The sequence below is a fragment of the Lissotriton vulgaris genome, chromosome 9 (genome assembly GCF_964263255.1).
Source record: "Lissotriton vulgaris chromosome 9, aLisVul1.2, whole genome shotgun sequence".
In the NCBI taxonomy this organism is placed as follows: domain Eukaryota; kingdom Metazoa; phylum Chordata; class Amphibia; order Caudata; family Salamandridae; genus Lissotriton; species Lissotriton vulgaris.
In genome coordinates, this window is record NC_141697.1 from 233,366,756 (window position 1) to 233,389,454 (window position 22,699).

Genomic DNA, 22,699 nt, shown 5'->3' on the forward strand with positions numbered 1-22,699 from the left:
AAGAGCTTAAGGCCACCAAACTAAAAGTACGCCGCGCGGAGCGGGCTTGGAGGAGGAATTATTTCCCCACTTTAAAACTGGAGTATACTAACATCCTTACCCAGTATAAAAAAGACATCTTGGAGGCTAAAACATCATATTTCTCCTCCAAAATATTAGCCGCGGAAAACCAATCTAAGGAGATATTCACTATAGTCCACAACCTGGCGTTCTCGGACAGAACCACCCTCAAACCCGCCCCATCCAAAGAACTCTGCCTCTCCCTCAACAATTATTTTATTCATAAAATTGCTACCATCAAGGCCAACATCCCTCCCCCTTCCCCCTCCTTTGTTGACCCCCAATGTCCCCCTCCCAAGGGTGAACTTATCGCCCTCCCCCCCCCCATCACTAGGGAACGTCTGACCTCCTTAGTGCCTTTGGTCAAGTCTGGCTCCCCACTTGACCCCTGTCCGGCCCACATCCTCCGCCATATCTTTGTTACCTGCCCAGACCCCCCCCTTCACCTCCTCAATAGCTCTCTTACTCAAGGCGTAGTTCCAAACCCCTTGAAGTCCGCGGTTATTGTGTCCATTCTGAAAAAACCCGGGGCAGACCCTTCTGTCCCTGCCAATTTCCGCCCCATCTCCCTCTTGCCATTTTTGGCTAAGGTGCTCGAGCGCCATGTCACCTGCGCTCTGAGCTCCTTTGTGGAGATGCATGGAGCCCTTGCCCCCCGCCAGGCCGGCTTTCGCCCCGCACACTCCACGGAGTCCGTTGTCATCTCGGTCCTGGACAACCTCAGGGAGGGTATGGATACCAATCAGCACCAGGCCCTTGTGCTCCTAGATCTCTCAGCCGCCTTTGATACGGTGGATCACACCATCTTGCTGTCCCGTGTCAAGGCGGCTGGGATCGGGGGGACCGCCCTGGTCTGGTTATCCTCCTTCCTGAGCGACCGCACCCAGGCCGTTCGCCTGGGTGACTTTACAGCGGACGTCCGGAAAGTTCAGTGCGGGGTTCCCCAAGGCTCTTCCCTCTGCCCCCTTTTGTTTAATCTGTATGTCGCCACTCTTATTTTTCTCTTCAACAGATGGAGGTCGCCGTATTTAATTATGCGGATGACCTCCAGCTTGTTTTCAATCTATCCTCCTCCCCCTCTTCTGATCTAAACTTTCAATCTGTCATGCTCCATATCAGGGACTGGATGAACCACAATCACCTCAAACTCAATCCCGACAAGACCGAACTGGTGTTGACGGGTGGTTCATCCAGCCCCTGGTCCTCTCTCTTCTGGCCCCCTTCTCTTGGCCCCTCTCCCACACCCTCTTCCTCTGTCAAAACCCTAGGCATAAAACTCAATTCTCAACTCACCCTTCACTCCCAGGTTAGCTCTGTGGTATCTTCTTCTTTTCTTTCACTGCGCACTATACGCAGGGTGTCTCGCTTCTTCACTTTCTCCGCTCTCAAACTCATCATCCTGGCCATGGTGGTGTCCCGCCTGGATTACGGCAACGCCCTATATGCCGGTATCCCTGCATATAGCTTGCAGACGCCTACAGCAGATACAAAACCAGGCGGCCCGCCTGGCCTTCAATCTCCTAAAATTCCACCACTCTACCCCTCTTCTAAAATCCTTACACTGGCTCCCGGTGCGAGCCAGGGTCCAATTCAAGCTCGCCTCCATCACCTTTCTGGCCCGACTTGGCCTGGCACCAGCGTTCATCTCCTATGAGATCGTCCCATACGTTCCCACCAGGGAACTACGCCCGTCCTCCCAGTCCCTCCTCACTATCCCACGCTACCGGAGAAAGAAGTGGGGAGGCTCTAAATTTGCCACCCTTGCCCCGACCCTCTGGAACTCCCTCCCCCTTGAACTTCGTACCATCACCTTGTACTCACAATTCCGTAAACACCTCAAGACTTTTCTGTTTACGAAGTCCTTTGAATAACTCCCCTTCAGTTCTCCCATTCTTTTAGCTCTGGATCCTGTTAGTTGTAGCGCCAAGAAACCGCTGGTAGACGTGCGCTCTATAAGTAATTTTAAACTCAAACTCAAACTGTTGGTTGGGTTCTGCATTCAACTTTGCTTTTATTGTGTTTGCTCATAATTTAACTGGAAGCCTGTGAAGTACTTTTATTGCTGCATTTTTATAGGTTGATATCCATTCTGGCTGCCTCCGATGTATTGTTTGCAACCCGTCAGTACTCTTATTGGGTAGTATAGTGTGGATTACGTTTCTCAACTCTCACCATAACCGAGAACTGTGGGCAATATTAGCTCCAAATAATCGTGTTTGTGAACTTGCAGTAGAGTTTTCCATAGGATAGACCACTGAAAGTCGATGCCCTTCACCGCTACTTTGATTTGGGACTTTACTTCAAATATCAGTTTGTTGTTTTCTGTCGCTAGTTTGTGCAGGAGAGAGATCTTCTAGTCAAAGTCTCCCAGTAATATTATAAACATCGTAGCCCTTCCTGAATCTCAACGATGACCTCAAGATTACTGATGCCATTCAGCAGTGTAAGTGTACTCTGCAAATGTATCATGAGACCCCAGTTTGAATGTGTGTGTAGGCCAGAGCGCTATCATTTTTCTGGCATTGAAATAAGAAGCATTAACTTAAATGAAGTATGCCTCAAGATAGCTACTTAAGTCCCACCTAACCCACAAAAGTGACTGATCACATCACTACCGTAATTGATCCACTACCAAGCTGTAGTGTTCCAGCACTGTGATCATGATGAACCCTGAAAAATAAAGGTCAGCTTGTATAGCAACCTATACCGCAAAGGACCTTTGACAGAGGATGCTAAAAAAAATTTAATTCACTGACCTAATCGCATTGCAAAGAGAACATATAAGCAGCCTTAGGATGCAGCAATCTTCAGATATTCAAAGCCCAAAATGCTTTTTGAGATTGGCAAAAACTCTGCCAAACCTACATCATTCATCTACAAAAATTGCAACATTATCCAGAGAAAGATAGTAGATGACAGAAGATTTTAGGCTTCCTCTCATACCCCTTGAAGCCCATTACTCCTTATTAGGACTACTACTTCCTGGCCTGCCTTAAACCTCCTCACACAAAACGGTCACCCCTCCCCCTCTGTTTACGTCCTCATGTGAAACATGTGATGGGATACATCAATAACCATGGTTCTGTAGTAGGGGATCTCTGTGTATAGTCATAATCTAGTGAATAGTCCCGCCCATGTGCGTGGACCCCGGCAATCAAAAATAATCTCTTAAGTTGTCAAAATAATGCAGAAACTGCAAAGACACTTAAGAGAGAATTTAAAGACAAATAATGCAGCCTATATCCACAGGCTACACTGTCCAGTACTACAACTAGAAATTCCACCAAAAACCACCACACACAGCACAGCCTGCCAGTTTCTACCATAGAGAAACTTGCCTCCCCCAGTCAAAGACTCTGGAATGAGAGAGAGTAAGGTAGGGACAGACAAGCCCCATAGGCTGCCATTATGTGGTTTAAATAGGATACTGTGCCTTTAAGAGAACTTTCCAGAACTTCTCCCAGTATCCCAGAATGCATAGCAGGTCCCTCTACTTTCAGTTCTTTTTTCCGGCTCCTGCTTACAGGACCCTGGCATTGAGCTCTCCCTTTTTCAAGGGTTTATTGGGTTTTTTTTGGACACTTTTGAATTCTAAAAGTGTTGCAGTTTACTTCTTGGTGTTCTCTTCTCCTGTTTTGTGCTGTTTTAGGCGTTTTAGGGCTCTAAAATGCCTGGCCTTTTTGTTAAGTGCCCAGCATGTGGGAGGAAGAAGGCCAAGGGTGATCCCCATGATGTCTGCATCGTGTGCCTCCCTGAAGATCATGTCCCTGAGGATTGTGCCATCTGCCAGCAGTTTACTGCTCGGACTCTGAGGGCCAGGATGAAGATCAGGCTTTCTGGCCTTGAGGAGAGGCGTCTGCAGGCTGCAGGTGAGTCTGGGCAGGTTGGGAAGGCTCCCTCTGCCTCTGCTGAGGCCTCTGGGGGGCTCCCCGGAGGCAGGAAGTCCAGCAAACGGTCCCGGTCTCCGTCGACGTCGATTGCATCGACGACGACGTCGAGAGGGATGACGGCGGTGTGCTCCCCTTCTCCCCGGGGCTCCGGGTCGAGACGGCGTGATGGCTCGACGTCGAAGATCATGGAGAAGTCGCCGTCGAAGCCACCGTCGACGTCATCATCTTCGTCGACGTCGAGGTCTTCCTACCGACGCCGGAGGCGCAGTGACAAGCATCGACGCTCGCCGTCGAAGCGGCATCGACACTCTCCGTCGAAGCGACACCGTCGATCGCCGTCGAGGCGACACCGTCGATCGGCGTCGAGGCGACACCGTTGATCGGCGTCGAGGCGACACAGTCGATCGGCGTCGAGGCACCGGTCGACGTCGAGGGGCTCCTCGACGTCGAGAGCATCGAGAAGGCGACATTCGTCGTCGAAGACGGAACGCTCGACGTCGGAGGCGGCGTACGGCGTCGCGGAAGAAGAAGTCGACGTCGAGGAGTCGATGGTCGACGCTGAGGAAAAGAGGGTCGACGCCGAGGGGACGGCGATCGACGCCGGAGTCGAGGAAGCGTCGTTCGACGCCCGAAAAGCGTCGCTCTGCGTCCAGCAGACAGCGGTCAGCGTCTAGGAGTCGGTCAGCCTCTCCAAAACAGCGCAAGAGGGATTCTAGTCCCAGAAGTCACGCTGCTTCAAGTGGAGGACGCAAGAGGAAGCGGTCACCTGCTGATGGGGCTGGCTCTCCGCACCCTTCGCCTAAAGGGTCACCGGGCTCGGTGTACTCAGAGGTGTACACTCCGTCTCGGCCCAGGACTCCGACCCCTCCCCCTGTGCCTAAGGAGGATCCTCCACCCAAACCGCCACTGCCTTCAGGAGACCCTCCTCCACCTCCGGTCCCTCCACATGGGCCCACCCCGCAGCCGAATGTTCCTCCTCCGAGGTCCACTTCCCTGCCGTCCCTGCCTGTTCCTCCTAAGGGAACCCCAAAACCGAAACCCCGTGAGGAACCGACGAAACCCCGTGGGGAACCGAGGAAGACCCCTCCACGAAAACCGAAGGAGCGGCCACGAGCGGGCAGGTCGCGCTCTCGCTCTGGAAGGAGGGAGAGATCGCGACGCAGATCATCCACGAGGTCAAGACACCGCCGTAGGAGGCGCGAATCTCGCTCACAGACGAGGTCCTCTGGGACCAGGGACTATTCTCCTACCCTATCGGGGTCACCGGACACGAGAGTGTCCCCGATAGATGACCTGGTGGCGTTCCATGGCGTCCTTTTACGGGGAGCTGCGAAGTTGGGCATCTCCCTGACGGTGCCTACCCCGAAAACGTCAGTCATTTTTGAGACTTTACATCAAAAACACCTATCTCGCCCTCTCCTGCCTCCGGTGCCGGGCCTGGAAGAACCGGCTATGGCCCTGTTTCTCACCCCTGCGGTGACGAGGGCGGCGCCATCAAGATTACTGAAGAAGTACCGGGCTCCCGATTCGGATCCGGCCTTTTTGAGAACGGAACCTCCTCCTGACTCCGTCATTGTGACGGCGGCCCGCAAGCAGCATGCCACCACTCCGTCCTCCACGGTTCCCCCGGATAAGGAGTCAAGGTGGATTGATTCAGCGGGGAGGAAAGTCTGTGGCACTTCCGCTACCTCCATGAAAGCTGCGAGTGCCACGGCGCTGTTGGGCCGGTACGACCTCGCCCTCTGGGATTCCCTCGAGCGCTTTGCGGAGCATTTGCCGCGGGACAAGCGTGAAGACTTCATGGAAGTGCTGAGTGAGGGGATGCTGGTGGCCAACCAGATTATCAGCGCGGCAGCAGACTCTTCCCTGTTGGCTGCTCACGGATTTTGCCACGGAATCAAACAACGGCGCCACGCATGGCTCAGGCTTACGTCCCTGAAACCGGACGCACAGCAGAGGGTTGCCAACCTACCGTTCTCCGGTGAGACCCTCTTCGGGAAGCATGCGGACGATGAGATGGCCCGCATGAAGGCGGAGGCCGAGACGCTAACGGCTGTGGGCCTGGAGAAGCCTAAAGAGACCAAGAAGCAGTACCGCCCTTTCCAACGGCGGTTCGGCGGGCAAGGCCGTGGACGGGGACAGGCTTCGGGGCAATCGCAACAGCAACACCAGTTCCGTAAGCCGTTCCAGAAGCGCCAGAAGGGCAGAGGTGGCCAGCAATCGGCCCCAGCGCCCAAGGGCCAGGCTGGGTCTAGGCCCTAGGAACCTACTTCCCCCGGATCTGTTACCCACTCCGGTAGGGGGAAGCATTCAATTTTTTCTGGCAGAGTGGAGAAAAATTACTCAGGACAAGTGGGTGCTGAATATTGTTTGCAATGGATACAGTCTTCGGTTCACCAGCACTCCTCCAGCAATTCCACCGGTCAGCTCGCAGTTTCAGCTGCGCGAGCTGCAGGCGGAAGCGGATATCCTGTTGAGGAAAAGGGCGATAGAAGACGTACCTCTGTCTCAGAGAGGAAGAGGTCTGGACTCCCGGTCCTTCTTTCTGGTTCGCAAGAAGGACAAGAACGAGTTCAGGCCCATTCTGGATTTGCGACAGGCAAACAAATGGATTCGCAGAGAAAAGTTTCGCATGCTGTCGTTGCATCAGATTTACCCTCAGTTGCAACGGGGAGACTGGCTATGCGCTATAGACCTACAGGATGCTTACTTCCATGTGCCCATTGCACACAAACACAGGAAGTTCCTGCGGTTCCAAGTTGGCACCAATCACTATCAATACACAGTACTCCCATTCGGACTGAAGTCTGCGCCAAGAACGTTCTCGAAGTGCATGGCGGTGGTAGCAGCGCACCTGAGAAAGAACAAGGTGTTCGTCTACCCGTACTTGGACGATTGGTTGATCAAGGCATCCTCCTTCTCGGAAGCGCGAGCACACTTCCAGAAGACGTGCGTTCTCTTGAACAAGCTGGGGCTGCACATCAACATGGCCAAGTCTGTCCCGACTCCGGTCCAATGCATACAGTACTTGGGAGCCTCCATCAATACGCTGTCAGCAAGCGTGTCTCCTTCGGAAGAGCGACGATTATCACTCCTTCGGAAGGCTCAGGCTCTTATGACGACTCCATCTACAACAGTGAGGACGGTGTCTTCTCTACTGGGATCGATGGCCTCTTGTATCTTCCTGACGCCACACGCACGGCTGCACATGAGACCGCTGCAGGAGTGCTTGGAGGACCAGTGGGATCAGAGGAAAGGATCTTGGGACGACAAGATTCGCCTGTCGCTGCATGCTCTTCAGTCTCTGAAGTGGTGGTGTTCGGCGGAGAATCTCCTCAGAGGGGTTCCCTTTCACAAGGACATTCCCACGCAGACTGTCGTGACGAATGCGTCTCTTCTGGGATGGGGAGCGCACTCCGGGACTCTACAGATTCAAGGCACGTGGTCACCGATGGAGGCCACGTATCACATCAATTTCCTGAAGGCCTTTCTTCCGTCCTTCCAGACCAACTCTGCTTGTACAGACGGACAATACCACCACGATGCATTACCTCAACAAGCAGGGGGGTTCGAGATCGCGCACTCTGTCACAGGAGGCGCAGGCGATCTGGCACTGGCTCCTAGCCAGAGGACTGACGATAACGGCCACCCATCTACCAGGTGTGCAGAATGTTCAGGCAGACGCACTGAGCAGACTGGTTCAGGAAAACCACGAATGGGTCATAAACGACGAAGTGCTAGGAGAAGTCTTCGCAAGGTGGGGAACTCCAGACGTAGATTTGTTCGCCACCGCCGAAAACAGCAAGTGCAGAGACTTCGCCTCCAGGTACTTCCAGCAGGGGACGCTGGGGAATGCGTTATGGATCAACTGGACGAACAGCTTTCTGTACGCCTTTCCTCCCATTCCCCTGATTCCGGCGGTGCTCATCAAGCTGGCACGGTCCAGAGCTCGGATGATACTCATCGCCCCGGAGTGGCCCAGGCAGTGGTGGTTCACGGACCTACTTCACCGGTCTCTCCTTCCTCACATTCGGTTGCCGTGCAGGCCGGACCTTCTCACGAAGTTCGGGGGACGGATGTTACACCCCAACCTCTCGTCTTTGAGTTTGGCGGCATGGCTCCTGAGATAGTGCAATATGGCCATCTGAATCTGCCCGATGATTGCATGGACATACTGAAGGAGTCTAAGAGACCTTCCACTCGGACTTCATATGCTTACAAGTGGAAGAGGTTTTGTATCTGGTGCCAGTCTAAGAACCATGATCCTACGACCTGCAAGGAAGATGTCATCCTTCCTTACCTTTTACATTTGGCGCAGTCTGGCCTTAATGTCCATTCCATTAAGGTACATCTTGCTGCATTGACTGCCTACAGGAAATGCCCTTCACAGACTTCCTTTTTCCAGATCCCTGTGATCAAAGATTTTCTGGAAGGTTTGAAGAACCTCCTGTCAGGCTTCCCTCGCCTTCATGGGAATTGAATGTGGTGCTGTCCAGATTGATGAAGGAGCCTTTTGAACCTATTCATAAGGCTTCGTTGCAGCACCTGTCCTGGAAGGCGGCGTTCCTCGTGGCCATTACATCGGCCCGCAGGGTGAGTGAAATTCAGGCGTTGTGTTGTAATGAACCTTGTACTTTATTTCATGCTGCTAAGGTTGTTATGCGTACTCACCCTAAATTTCTTCCCAAGGTTATTTCTGATTTTCATGTCAACCAGACTATAACTTTGCCTACGTTTTTTCAGAACCCTTCATCCCCAGCGGAGAGGTCTCTCCATTCCCTGGATGTTAGGAGGGTGTTGAAATTTTATCTGGATAAAACCAAAGATATTCGTAGGTCTGACCAGTTGTTCATCAATTATGGATCGGTCAGGACGGGTCTTGCGACCTCTAAGCAGTCCATCTCTAGGTGGATTGTGTCCTGCATACAATTGTGTTACCAAAAGGCTAATAAGACCTTAGGAGGTAAGCCTAAGGCTCATTCCACCAGGGGCAAAGCTGCCACGACGGCTCTGCTCCGTAACGTGCCGATTGCTGAAATCTGCAAGGCAGCCACTTGGAAGTCGGTTCATACCTTTGCTAAGCATTACTGCCTGGACACTGACGCCAGGGCAGACGCTCAGGTTGGGCAGGCTTCGCTGCGGAATTTGTTCGCACAGTAGTGGCGTTATGTTCTCCACCGCCGCTTTGGTGTGGGTAGGGGCTTGCCATTCTATTCACTAGATTATGACTATACACAGAGATCCCCTACTACAGAAGGAGTAGTTTCTGTCCTGTAACTCCAGTCCTGTAGTAGGGGTATCTCTGTTATAGTCATAAGCGCCCGCCCTCCTCCCCGGTGGAGATTTTTCATCATGTAAAGAATGCGACAGGTCTGGCGTGCTTCGCCTTCAAAAAGAACTGAAAGTAGAGGGACCTGCTATGCATTCTGGGATACTGGGAGAAGTTCTGGAAAGTTCTCTTAAAGGCACAGTATCCTATTTAAACCACATAATGGCAGCCTATGGGGCTTGTCTGTCCCTACCTTCCTCTCTCTCATTCCAGAGTCTTTGACTGGGGGAGGTAAGTTTCTCTATGGTAGAAACTGGCTGGCTGTGCTGTGTGTGGTGTTTTTTGGTGGAATTTCTAGTTGAAGTACTGGACCGTGTAGCCTGTGGATATAGGCTGCATTATTTGTCTTTAAATTCTCTCTTAAGTGTCTTTGCAGTTTCTGCATTATTTTGACAACTTAAGAGATTATTTTTGATTGCCGGGTCCACGCACATGGGCGGGACTATTCACTAGATTATGACTATAACAGAGATACCCCTACTACAGAACTGGAGTTACAGGACAGAAACTACTCCTTATGAGGTTCTGTGTCCCTTGTGTCAGTAAGTAATGAAACTGTGGGCTTAAGTTTATGAGATATGTTTGGTTTTCAAACACCTGGTGGGTTCTCTAAACATGAGGACATCTGGGAGCATAGTTACTTTGGCATTGTACAGAGGCGTTCTGGTCCTAGATATGTCAGCTGCAATGTGGGCTTTCATCTACACTTTCACCAGACATTATTGCATGGATTTAGAAGTCTGCAGAGATGGCCATTTCACTTGAAATCCTCTGCATGATGTTTTAGTTTGGCAATCTCCTTAGACCCACTATTAGGGCAATACTGCTTAGGCATTGATTCAAGAGGTGATGAATCTGCAGTTATCGATAAGAAGAACATGTACCTTACCTATGGTAACTATATTTCTGGTGGATACTCTACCTCCAGATTCCTCACAATCCCATCCACCTCTCTGTTCTCAGGAATGATCATAGTTCCATTCCTAAAGTTCCCACTCAGTCTTGGTACACTGCATGGAATTGTCAATCTTGTCACCCTCTAAGGGTATGAAAAAAGTACATGAGGAACTGATGTTGATGTGTGGGTTGGGCACTTGAGTGGCGCTAATGATGCCATGTCTAGGGTTGTAGCTGATGCTGATGCTGATGCTGTGGTACCTGGTGCTGATCCTGGGTCTAGCGCTACCTCCTGGCTCAGGGGAGCTATTTTGATGTTTCTGATCCAGTCTGGCACCTGGATGTGATTAAAGCCTCAAGAAATCTGTAGATGGCTAGAGTATCCACCAGAAGATTCATTTCCAATCTAAGTAACTACTTCTTTTAGGTTTTACGTTAAGATGCTTGTTCCGTTCATAGCAATGATTGCATATAAAATACAAGCATGGATTAGAGGTTTGAAAAGAGGTTTGCAAAGTCTATTCTAACAAAACCGATCACAAATCTTTTGCAAGGACAGAACGTCTGACCGACTGTCCAGCTCTGCAAAAAAAATACATTTCTATTCAAAGAGTGCTGCCACACACCACCAGAAGCAACATACACTATTATTGATTATTGCTAACATTTGTGGGACATATTCCTGGGTTTGCCTCCTGTTGCTTCACAGCAGGGTTGCACTATATAGGTACATGTACATATGTAGGCTGCAGCCTGGTATGAAGGGAATTGTTTGGCACTTTCTGTTCAGTAGAAACCAATCACCTTTAAAGAATTGTGCCAGGCTTGGTTTGGTTTTCATACACAAAAATGAAACTGGCTTTTTCACTAGTAAAATATACATTTTGTTTGCTGTGTGACATGTTTTATTGGGAGAGTGGAATTACAAAATGATGGCTACTGTTGAAATAAATGCATGTCAATGATGCCAAATATCGATTTCATGCTGCTACTATCCTTCTATTCCAGAATGAACTTGATGTGATTGTCAATGGCTCAGATGGGAATAAATCCTTATTTCCAATCCCTGAAGACACTTGTGCCTTTGCAAGAGCTGCACCTTTTTCATCGACTCCCTTCCATGCGTTATCCATGCAGAGAGATGAAGTGAAGGAAGGCTCTGAAACACTACAACAGACCATTTGTGCAACTGAGAGGAAGCCACTCAGTGTGAAAGCGCTCAACTACAATCAAACGCCTTGCCTAAAAAAACTAAGGTAATACATGTGGTATGAGTAGGGATTCTGGTTCACCCTTCCTATTTGTAATTCTGATTAAAACTTGATTAAGAGAACCTTCAAACTCCCGAAAACTTGACTTTTATCTTCTGCCTGACTCACTCTGGAAAGTGCCAGACGCTGATGATGGGCCACTGTATTCGGCATAAGACTGTAGGGTTCTGGATAGTTTGGAAAATTGCCGAACTCAAACATTGTGCAGTGGCAGTAGCAGGGTTTTACTATGGATCCTAGATCCACGGGTGACGTTTTCTGCATTGTAAATCGATCTCTAGATACATATTTTCTCCTGGGAATCTTTTATCAGTGCAGGAAACATGGTAGGATGAGAGGATGTGTAAGGTGCAAAAAGCAATGGCGGATGCATGCAGCCACATGAAGTCAAAAGGAAGAACTTAAAAAACTAAACAAAACTGTGAAAGTGTCTGGGCAGGCAAGCACATCTGTGGCTTCCTTACCCTAAAGACATGAGAAGGAAAAAGATGCAGATTGAATGGGAAGTCATAACAACTGAAAACTACCTTCTAGTAGTGGTCAAAACGGCCCTCCTTTCACCTGTTGCCATAGATGGTTGCAGTAAAGAGGCTCACACATGTCTTCCCCAACAAGCTGAAAGATCGCAGAGCTCGGCCCATCCTGAGAGTGTGATGAAGAGAGGTAAACCACGGCAAATCTCTAAACATTTTAGAATTATAGGATCTTAAAAACAGTCCAAGTCACAGATGCCTCCAATTCCAAACAAGAAAAACACTACAATATGCACAAGTTGGCAATATGATGTTGGGAATAATGTATATATTCTGTGGTATGTTTTAATACCTAATAGTGTACATATGCCTTACTAAGGACAAGTATGGAGGAATAACATACCTGCCAATGATGTAAAGCATAAGATTCTTGTACTTTGATACTGATACAGTTTTGTTTAATGTATTAAAACAAGTGTTAAAATAGTTGACCCATTACGGATGTCCATGTGGGCCAAAAACTCCTCCTATCTGATAGAAAGTTCTAGCTGCAGATCCCTTACCTTTGAATTTCCCATGCTTCAGGCTGAGCAATACCCCTTACGTGTGACATCAGGTGGCTCTATTCAGCTTCGATTCGTCTGGGTCGTTAGGGTCTGTTATGACATCGCTGTGTCTATATAGGCACCACCCAGGCGCGTGGATGTCTGTTCATTTCTTTCTCTGCAAGGGATGTCTTCTAGGAAGACAGGGTTCAAGATTTTTGGGACCTGTTCGCGCAACATGTCGGTCACCAATTCCCATCACATCTGTCTTTGGTGTCTCAAGCGCAACCACAATACTAAGTCGTGCTCGGACTGCTGGGCTATGACTCCGAAGACCTTGAGGGAGTGTGCAATGTGAATCTTTTCGCAGCCAGGCAGTTGACACCGTCCAGCGAGACTCCGTGGAAGTCCCGATCAAAGAAGGAGGTCGCTGAACCACTCCGGGAGCCCTAAGTCCTCTTTCTCCCACTTGAGGTCATTGGGACACTCTGGGAAGAGGCATAAGGAGAAGAAGTCCAAGAGGACTTCATCTTCACCTCAATTGGCATTGGTCGTCGAGAGAGTTAAGGAGCATCAAAGCTCTAGGCATGGTTACGTGGAGCCAGTCGACTCTGCAACCCCCAAACCCCCCCCTTCTGGGAGCCGGAGCGACTCCCGCTCAAAAAAGAGTTTTATGATGCTATGCGGTCCGAATTTGAGCGGAGCAACCTTGCTGGTGATCCCTTGGGTCCCGCAGAGTTGGAAAGGGCCCCTTTTGTATTTGACACAGTTGACTCCGGCCAAGGCACCGGTGGAGAAATAGGGATCTGATCCCGGATCTTGTTCTATGCTGGTCTTGCAATCACGACCGCCCCCAGCGTCGGATCTGAAGTCGGTGCATGTGACGTTGCCGATGTCCAGCGGTGGCGCACGCCCGATACTCTTCCCCGACGACACTGAGCTGGAACTACATCGCTCAACGCCAATTCCGACATTGACAGAACCCTAGGTTCTATGTTGTCGCCTCAGCACTTTGAAGATGTGCTAGGCACAGGAGACCATTGGGAGGGGTCTGGGGACACTCTTCAAACCCAGGATGTCTCCTAGGAGAATTTGGAGTGATATGGGGAACTTGGGGAGGCCAGTGGACTGGCTACTTCCAACAGATACTGGCATGCTCTCGCCGCCAACAGTGGCTACAGAGGAGGGGGCATCCAATGCCATGGTGCTTAAGAATGCAGTCCAGGTCTTTGGACTGGAGCTGCCCTCAGTACAGGTCAGGACTACTCTTAGTGAGTGTTAGTGAGTGGTGTTAGTGAGTGGTGTTAGTGAGTGGTGGTGTTAGTGAGTGGTGGTGTTATTGAGTGGTGGTGTTAGTGAGTGGTGGTGTTAGTGAGTGGTGGTGTTAGTGAGGGGTGGTGTTAGTGAGGGGTGGTGTTAGTGAGGGGTGGTGTTAGTGAGGGGTGGTGTTAGTGAGGGGTGGTGTTAGTGAGGGGTGGTGTTAGTGAGGGGTGGTGTTAGTGAGGGGTGGTGTTAGTGAGGGGTGGTGTTAGTGAGGGGTGGTGTTAGTGAGGGGTGGTGTTAGTGAGGGGTGGTGTTAGTGAGGGGTGGTGTTAGTGAGGGGTGTTAGTGAGGGGTGTTAGTGAGTGGGTTTGTGTTAATTACCTACTGGTGGTCGCCAGTTGGTAGTTCTAGTTTGGACCTAGTTTCCATAGGAAAAGCGTTTTTTTGTTTTCTCAATATCTTTGGCAAAAGTGTTGGCGGCTATCTTGTGACTCAGTAGAACTGAGTCACAATAAAACAGTGAAACACAGTGAAAAAACAAGAAAAGGGGGCAGGGTAGAAACACACTGGCCCTCTAGGCCTGCTCAGGGGGTCCCACAAGGGCCCCCAGGGCCCCAAAAAGCATTAAAAAAAATTGGTTGGGGTCGCTAATCCGGCTGAGATTTAAAAAAAAAAAAAAACGAAGTACAGGCTCCTGCGCATCATTGTATTTAAGGCCAGAGCCAGGTCCCGGGGGCACTGAAAAAAATGCGTGAGGGAGCTCACCAATCCTCCCCACGCTACCCCGGGGACCGCCACCTCCCCGGGCTTGATTTATGAGTTGCGGGGTCCCTGGGGGCCAACTAGCCCACCAGGTACCTCCTGTATGCGCCACAGAGCTGCTTTGCAGAGAAGTGGTCCGAGGGCCTCCCCTTTTTATACCTCTGCAACGCAGCTCTGTGGCGCTTACAGGCGCTTACTGGAGGTAGCTGGTGGGCTAGTTGGCCCTCAGGGACCCTCAGGATTTAAGTGGAATTAATTCCCAACTTAAAACACGCCACAGGGTGCGTTTGCACAGTGGTGCAGGGAGGCGGTGTGGCCTGATGTGACAAGGGTGCAAACGCGCCGTGTGGCTTATTTTAAGTTGGGGAATCCCCTTGAATCCTGAGGGTCTCTGGGGGTCAACTAGCCCACCAGGTAACTCCAGTAAGTGCCACAGAGTTGCGTTGCAGAGAGGTATAAAAGGGGCACTGATGACATCTCCCATTTGATATGTCATCAGTGATGTCACTGACCATGTCATGAATGATGTAATATGTGACATCATCAGCAGTGGATTGCCGGCGCGCGAGTTATAGTTAGTACAACTAACTATAACGGAGGAATTTCTATGGTTTTGTTAGTGAAATGTCCAGCTAACTATAACATCCCTAAAACCTATGTTTTTTTCAGTGAATTTCGAAGGTTTTTTCAATGCTAATTCCTAACTATAACATGTCTGAAACCTATGGTTTTTTCAGTGAAAAAATAAATATATATATATATTTTGGCGGTCGCCAGTAGGTAGTTATAGTTAGGACCTAACATCCATAGGAAATCCGCAACATTCTATTTGGAATAACTTTGGCGCCGGTTGACGAATTGTCGCGACATTTTCAAAACTTATGGCCAGCTCCGGTCCGCTCCTATCCTGAAAGTCTCGGGGTGATTCATCAAGCGGGGGCTGAGAAAAAAGGGGGGGTCCCAAAACTTTTCTCCATGCAATTTCCCATAGGAACCTTTAGTCGCAGTTGCAGCCCGAACTGCTGAACGGAATTACACCAAATTTGGCAGAAAGGTAGACCTTGGTTCAGAGTCGTGCCTTTTGGTTAAATGGTGTAAATCTGTTCAGTAGTTCCTGAGAAAATCAAAATTAAAATCACATATATTTATCTATGGCTGCGGTGAAAACAGAAAAAAAAACGTGCAGAACGCATAAAGGGGGCATGGTAGAAACACCCTGACCCCCTAGACCTGCTCAGGGGGTCCCACAAGGCCCCCAAAAATCTATATATTTTTTTAAAAAATCAGCATAATCCGCGCAGGGTACAGGGATCCTGCCGATTTTAAAGAAAAAAAGAAAACGAAGCGCTGATTCCCGCGCTTGGATGTTAATTAGCCCCGGGGCTTAATAGTATAATGTTGGGGGGGCCTTCAAGGTCCCCCGAGCCCCGGGGAACTCCACCCCCGGGGCTCGACTTAATTGAGATTTGTGGGGTGGGCACACTGCCCCCCGCAGCACCGGGGACCGCCACCCCCGGGGCTCGACTTAATTGAGATTGCGGGGGGCACACTGCCCCCTCCCCCGCAGCCCGTGGCTTTTTTGTTTTTAAAAAAATACCCTGTGTTGGGGGGGCTCAAGCCCCCCACACGCCCCGGGGACCGCCACCTCCCCGGGTCTCTAAATATTTAGATTGGGGGTCCGTGCCAGACCCCCCCCCCAGCCCCGGGGACCACTACCCCCCGGGGCTTTGAAAATGTGAGGGGGCCGCGCGGCCCCCCTACTGGAGCCATTGATGGCCCTGGGCACCGCCACCCCCCCAGGGCCGGCTCGTGCAGTGTCCCGGAGTGCCCACCCCCGGGACACAATTTTCCTATGGCAGGGCGGGAACCTCGCGGCTTCCGCCCTGCCATTGCATACTTGGTTTGCATTTTGAAATAGTGCGCAGGGAAACCTGCTCTCTCTTTCAAAATTCAAACTAAAATGCTTTTCCACCCGGGGAGCTGCATCTTAGCAGCTCCCCCATGTGGAAAAGCAATGCCGGCTCCCGAAGGACATGGGGAGCCGGCGGGACCGTGGGGGGATTGGGGACCCCCCCACGGTCCCCAACGAGAGGCCAGGTCCCCGGGATGGGGTCCCCGGGGCCATACATTTATTTATTTATTTTTAAATGGTGGAAGGGGCCACGTTTGCAGATGGGGAAAGAATTTCCCTTGAAAAATGGGGTTTCCTGGGGCCAAATAGCCCACCAGGAACCTCCAGTATGCGCCAGGGGGCTGCGTTGGAGAGAGGTGTTGTGAGGCCATGCCCCTTTTTACACCTCTCTGCAACACAGCTCTGTGGCACTTAATGGAGGTAGCTGGTGGGCTAGTTGCACCCCAGAGACCCTCAGTATTCAAGGGGGGGTTAATCCCCAACCGCCACGTGGCGTGTTTGCACAGTGGTGAAGGGAGGAGGCGGGGCCTGAGTTGACATGTGTGCAAACACACCCTGTTGCCTTTTAGTTGCCAGACCCGTTTCAGGAAACAAATCCTTTCATCAGTGGCAATTTTCAGAAATACCAAGGGAAACGATTTTGGTGACGTAAAGTTCAAATATATCGCACCTGCCCCAATGGGCGTGGCCTCACAGCATTCTGGGCGATGTAGTACACACCGTTGCTGCCTCAGTGGGTGCGTTTCCCAACAGTCAAAATTATCCTTATGTATTAATGCACTAAGTTCTTCAGGAAACCTTCCCTTGTTCTTTCTTAAAATTGCCACTGATAAAAGGATTTGTTTCCTGAAACGCATCTGGCAACTACGTGAATGCTGGTGTTCTGGAGTGTTTTCCTACTGGCAAGCGGCCATTAAAGTGAACTTGAGCTTTATTAAATCTCCGTGTGGCTTCAATCTTTTTTTTAATTATTTTTTTTTAAAACATTTTATTGTCATTTCTCATTTGTACAATCACCAACATTTGGAATAATATTAAACAGTGATCCACTCCAAGTATATATGATTGAGCAATGAACATAAACATTTCACACATTACAGATCATTATCGTCAGTTCAACATTTCCCCACGTCTGTAATGCCGTTCTCCGCTGTACCGACCTCCCCGCAGTCTCCCATTTATACCTACAACCCTGTCCCTTGATTCGGATCTCGTTCATGGGCTGGGGTGGTGTTAGAAGGCGACCTCAGGGGAGGGCAGGAAGTGTGCCTGACCACCCTGGGACCCACCTCCCTAGGTACGAAGACAAGTACTGGAGGGAGACTCCTCAGGGGAAGAGTCTTGAATCTAGGATCGTACACACCACACAAGCACCACACGACAAAGAGACACCACAACGTAGCTTCTTAAAGACTTTTCTTTATCTCGTGATTCAAGGGATCTTTATGGTCAGAGAAAGCCGGTAGTACAAGTAGAACAAGCGCTCAAAGAGTCTTGGTCAGGGTAGCGGGACAGTCTTATGGGATTATTGTCAATATCGTTGCGTACCCAACGCACAGCTCTCAATCCTCGAGCCGGGCGATACGGGGCGATCTTTCAGGGTCCAGCCGGACCAGGAGAGTCAAGGAGCCGCGAGTCTCTCAGCAGGGCTCAAGCAAGAGGTTGGAGGTCTTCCGTTCTTCAGGGAAGCCGCGAGTCACTCAGCAGGGCTCAGGTGTTTCAAGGGTGCAAGGGGAGGCGCGAGTCACTCAGCAGGGCTCGGTGTTTCCAAGTTGCAGGGGAGCTGCGAGTCACTCAGCAGGGCTCAGGTGGTTCCAGCAGAAGTCCTTCTCTGCCAAATGAGCCGCGACCACGTCCGCAGGGCTCTCGTCGTTTCAAGATCGAATCTCTTGATAGTCCCGGAGCAACCCCAGTTATAGGACTGCTCCTCTTTGATCTCCGGAGTCTGGTCGGCAGGGGACTTGGCACCTGGGGGCCGCTTGTTGGGGTTTCCTGCCACGCGGCCCCTTGATCCATTCAGGTCGGGTTCGTGAGGAGTCCCAGACACGCAGCAGGCGTGGAGCCAGCCCTCCAGGCGGCTGGAGGGGCGATCGAAACCCACTTCTCGAGGAGAGGTCGGAGGTGTGAAGGATACTGCTCCTCCATTTCTCACTCGCGGGGAGCGCTCTGTCTTCCAGCCAGGGTGGTGCCTCTCGGCCTAGGCCGCGTTGGCTCGGGCGGCCATCTTAGGTGCCGAAAAGCGGGCACACAGGGCCTACGAGCCGGGAAGATGGAGGCACGGGCTGGGAAGTCCGGGAAGGGTCAGGACTAACATGGAGGGAAAGGTTGGCTAGGACGGGGGACTCGGGGGGGGGGGGGGGGGGGGTCTGTTGTGGTGTAAGCTCGGAAGGGTGTTGCTACGGGTTAGGGAGGACCACGCCACGAGGCCGGGTCTAACAGGTGGAAATCACGTGTGGCGGATCGCAGATATTCCCTCTTGATTCATTCCATTTCCCCCATATTCTGGACCATTTTTTGGGACAGCTCCTGTGAGTGTATACCGCTTTTTCCGCCACCATGGCTATGTCCATGTCTGTGCCCCACTGAATCAATGTTGGCAGTGACCCTGAGCCCCAGTGTTTGGCAATGTTTCGCTTGGCGATGGTCATGCCCAGTGTAGCCCAATTCTGTAGCGCTAGGTTTAGGTCAGTAGGTTGGCAGATGTGCAACACCGGGGGTCTTGCCGGACCACTTGCCCACAACCTCTAATGCAGAAAGGATCCATTGCGCGCCCTAGCATATGTTAGAGGGTACCGGAGTAGTACACCCGGTGTAGTACCTTGAGCTGTATCAGCTTGAGTCGTGACGGGATCGCCGCCTCACGGGCCGACGCCAGTGCGCTCAACCAGTCGGTGTCATCAATGTCTCCCAGATCCGCTTCCCATTTGGCCCGATGAAGCAGTGTGTGTTTGGGTTGATTATTAAGTAACTTTCTATAAGTTTGTGAAATAGCTTTTTTGTCCATGTAGTCAGTTAGGATTCTATCCTCAAGGGGTGAGGAATCAGCCAGTGTGGTGTCCTGGGGGATTGCGCCCTGGAGGGCGTGCCTAATTTGTAAGTACCGATAACGTTCTGTGTCACCCATGTTATACTTGGCTTGTAATGTCGCGAAAGTAAGGATCTCTCCTTGCACCCAGAGGTCGCCAATCTTTGAGATACTAATGAGGTCCCATTGTCTGAATCCCCTGGTGTTCACTAGGGTGCCGAGCCGTTGAGTCTCCCAAAGTGGCGTGGCAAGTGTTAGCACTCCCTCCCATCCCAGCGCCCTCTGCGCAGTGTGCCATATTTTAACTGTGTGTGCAGTGGGACCTGTGAGTATGTTTTCTTTTATTAGTGTAGAAAGCTTTCATCAGGTTTTGTGCAGGAAGGATAGCCCTGTCTAGCCTGAATGCTGGTTCTTCATGGGGGACATGCAGCCATTGATTTATGATCGCCAATTGTGAGGTCCAGTAGTAAAGTTTCACAGCTGGTAGGGCAATGCCACAGTCATACCAGCTTTGTACCAGCTTGCGTTGTGCAATACGGGGTGGTCGACCGAGTGACTTCCGCTTCAATGGCCTTAACATAAGAAAGAGGGACCAGGAAAGGGGTGTTTTGGAGGGCGTAGAGGAACCTGGGCAGTGCCAACATTTTAAGTAATGCCGCCCTCCCCAGCAGTGTCAACGCAAGAGTCCGCCAATTGTCGACGTCTGCCTTGAGCCTCGTAAGGAGTTTTATTAGGTTTTCTGTCATGAACCCATCGTCCTGCGGGGTGACGTATATCCCCAGATATTTAAACCTGTTACTCGCGATTTGGAGTGTGCATCCCGGGGGTAGGTCGGGTGTAGGCCCGTGCAGCACATACAAGAGTGATTTTGACCAATTGATGGTATACCCGGACATTGTCCCGTACTGCGCAAGAATGTCCATTAGGGCCCTCAGGGATTCTGCCGGGGATGTTGGGTATATTAGTGCATCGTCGGCATATAGGGAGACCCGGTCTTCCTAATCTGCCTCCCACCGTATCCCCCGAATTTGCGGCTCCTGTCTCAACCATGCGGCCAGAAGTTCCAGCACAAGAGCGAAAAGGAGAGGGGACAGCGGGCAACCCTGTTGCGTTCCCCTCCCCAGCCGGAATTCCCGTGAAATATGGCCATTCGCTACCACATGCGCCAGCGGTGCCGTATATAACAGTTCAATCCATCCGCAGAATTTGGGACCAAATCCCAATTTCCGAAGTACTGCAAAAAGGAACGGCCATTCGACCAGGTGAAACGCCATTGTGGCGTTTAGTGAGAGGATGGCCGCGTTTTCTCTTATCAAGGGTATGCGGGCCATCACGCCATGCATGCGCCGTAGGTTGAGGGCGGTGTTGCAGCCAGGCATAAAACCGGACTGGTCTGGGTGGACCAAGGTGGTAAGGTATGGCTGCAGCCGAACCGCCAGCGCCTTCGCCAATATTTTAGCTTCTACATTTAGCAGTGAGATCGGGCGGTAGGATGACAGCTGTGTCACAGGTTTGCCAGGTTTATGAATTGCCACGATCGTCGCTAGTCTCTGATCTTTGGGCAGGGTTCCCTGCCCTCGGCAGTCATTATACATAGCGAGCAAGTGCGGTGTGATGGTGCCTGATATTGTTTTATAAAGTTCTACTGGCAAACCATTGGGTCCCATGGCCTTCCCCGTGTGAAGGGCCGTTAGTGCTAATCCCAATTCTTCAGCCTTAAGGTCTGCTTCAAGCATCTGCATATCTTCCAGTGGCAACGCTGGTAAGTCTATATTTTGTAAGAAGTGTGTGATGTAGTCTGCCTCGTCCCTGGCTCTTGACGTGTATACCCGTTCGTAATGGGTTGCTAACTCCTCTACAATAAGCTGGGGGTCAGTGGAGATGCTGCTATCTCCTAGTGTCAGCTGTGCGATGCATCTATTTGCTCTCTCCTTTTTCTCCAACCAAGCCAGCATCTTCCCCGTCTTGTCTCCTAGCTCATATACTCTGTGTAAGGTGTGTATTTGCTTAGTTTTCGCTAGTTCCCATGCGTATGCCCTATATTCCTGGGTCGCCAGTGCTAGGATTTGTGTTGTCGCGTCAGTGGGTGTTTCTGCGTGCACTACTTCCGCCCTTTGTGATGCTGTTTCCAGTTTATCTAAGTGTTCCCTACGTTCTCGAGCGTGTCTGGTAATGGTGGAGATGGCGTGTCCGCGGATCACAGTCTTGTAGGCCTCCCATAGTATGCTCTGCGATTCTACAGAGTGCGTGTTTTCTGCGAAATACTGTTCGGTGGATTTCTTTAGGGCCTTAGCTATGCTGGGGGTTTGGAGATATCCTGGGTACAGTGGGTAGATCCGTCGCCGAGTGGGCACATGCGTTGTGTAGTTGAGGTGTATCGGGGAGTGGTCTGAGATGCCACGTGATAGATGTTCCACTGCACTCACTTTTTCGGGGGGGGGGGGCTGCTAGTGTCAATAATCTATTCGTGACAGACTATTGTGTGCCACTGAGTGGAAGGTATATTGGCAATCTGTAGGGTGTTTAAGCCGCCACATATCAGTCAATCCCATCGCATCCAAGAAGTCCCTCAGGGTATTGTGTCTGTGCGCGTCCCTGGGAGGCTTGCGATCTACGGAGGCGTCTACAACAGAGTTAAAATCCCCGCCCTGGATCAGTTCTCCCTCCGGTAGATCTAACAGGAATTTACCCAGGTCTCTGAAGGCGGTCTGGTGCAGTGCCGGGGGTATGTATACGGAGACCATATTGTACATATGTTCTTCTAACAGGAATTTACCCAGGTCTCTGAAGGCGGTCTGGTGCAGTGCCGGGGGTATGTATACGGAGACCATATTGTACATATGTTCTTCCCATTGACAAGTCATGGCGGTGAAGCGGCCCTGGTCATCGGAGCAGGTGTTTCGTATCACCAGTGGGGAGCTTTTGTGGACTAGTTATGTTATGTTATGTTATAACGTTTTATTGAGCGCGAACAGCTGCCCCAGCAACGAGGCGTCCCGGCGCTAAACTATAGCAAAACCAAAAAGGGGGAGATGGAACGGAGAGGGCAATAAGAAATTAGGATGGGGAGAAAAGGAATGTTTTGATCGCTTTGCAGAAGGCGAGTAGATTAGTTATGGAGCGAATGTGAAATGGAAGGGAGTTCCAGAGCCTTGCCCCCAGGACTCTGAAAGAGCGACCGCCCATTCTGCTTAGCCTTCTACGTGGGGTAACAACCAAGTTTTGACCCAAGGAGCGTAGGGTCCGCTGAGGGGTGTAGGGCTCTAGGAGTG

The 22,699-nt window shown here is 50.9% G+C and overlaps 1 protein-coding gene across 1 annotated transcript in view; it reads left to right on the top strand.

Moving 5' to 3' along the window:
• BUB1B (BUB1 mitotic checkpoint serine/threonine kinase B) overlaps nucleotides 1-22,699 on the top strand; it is a 440,231-nt gene that overhangs the window by 293,513 nt on the left and 124,019 nt on the right. The window contains exon 19 of the mRNA XM_086937370.1: nucleotides 11,185-11,432. Coding sequence (XP_086793496.1) covers nucleotides 11,185-11,432 — 248 coding nt within the window. The remainder of the gene's footprint in view (nucleotides 1-11,184; nucleotides 11,433-22,699) is intronic.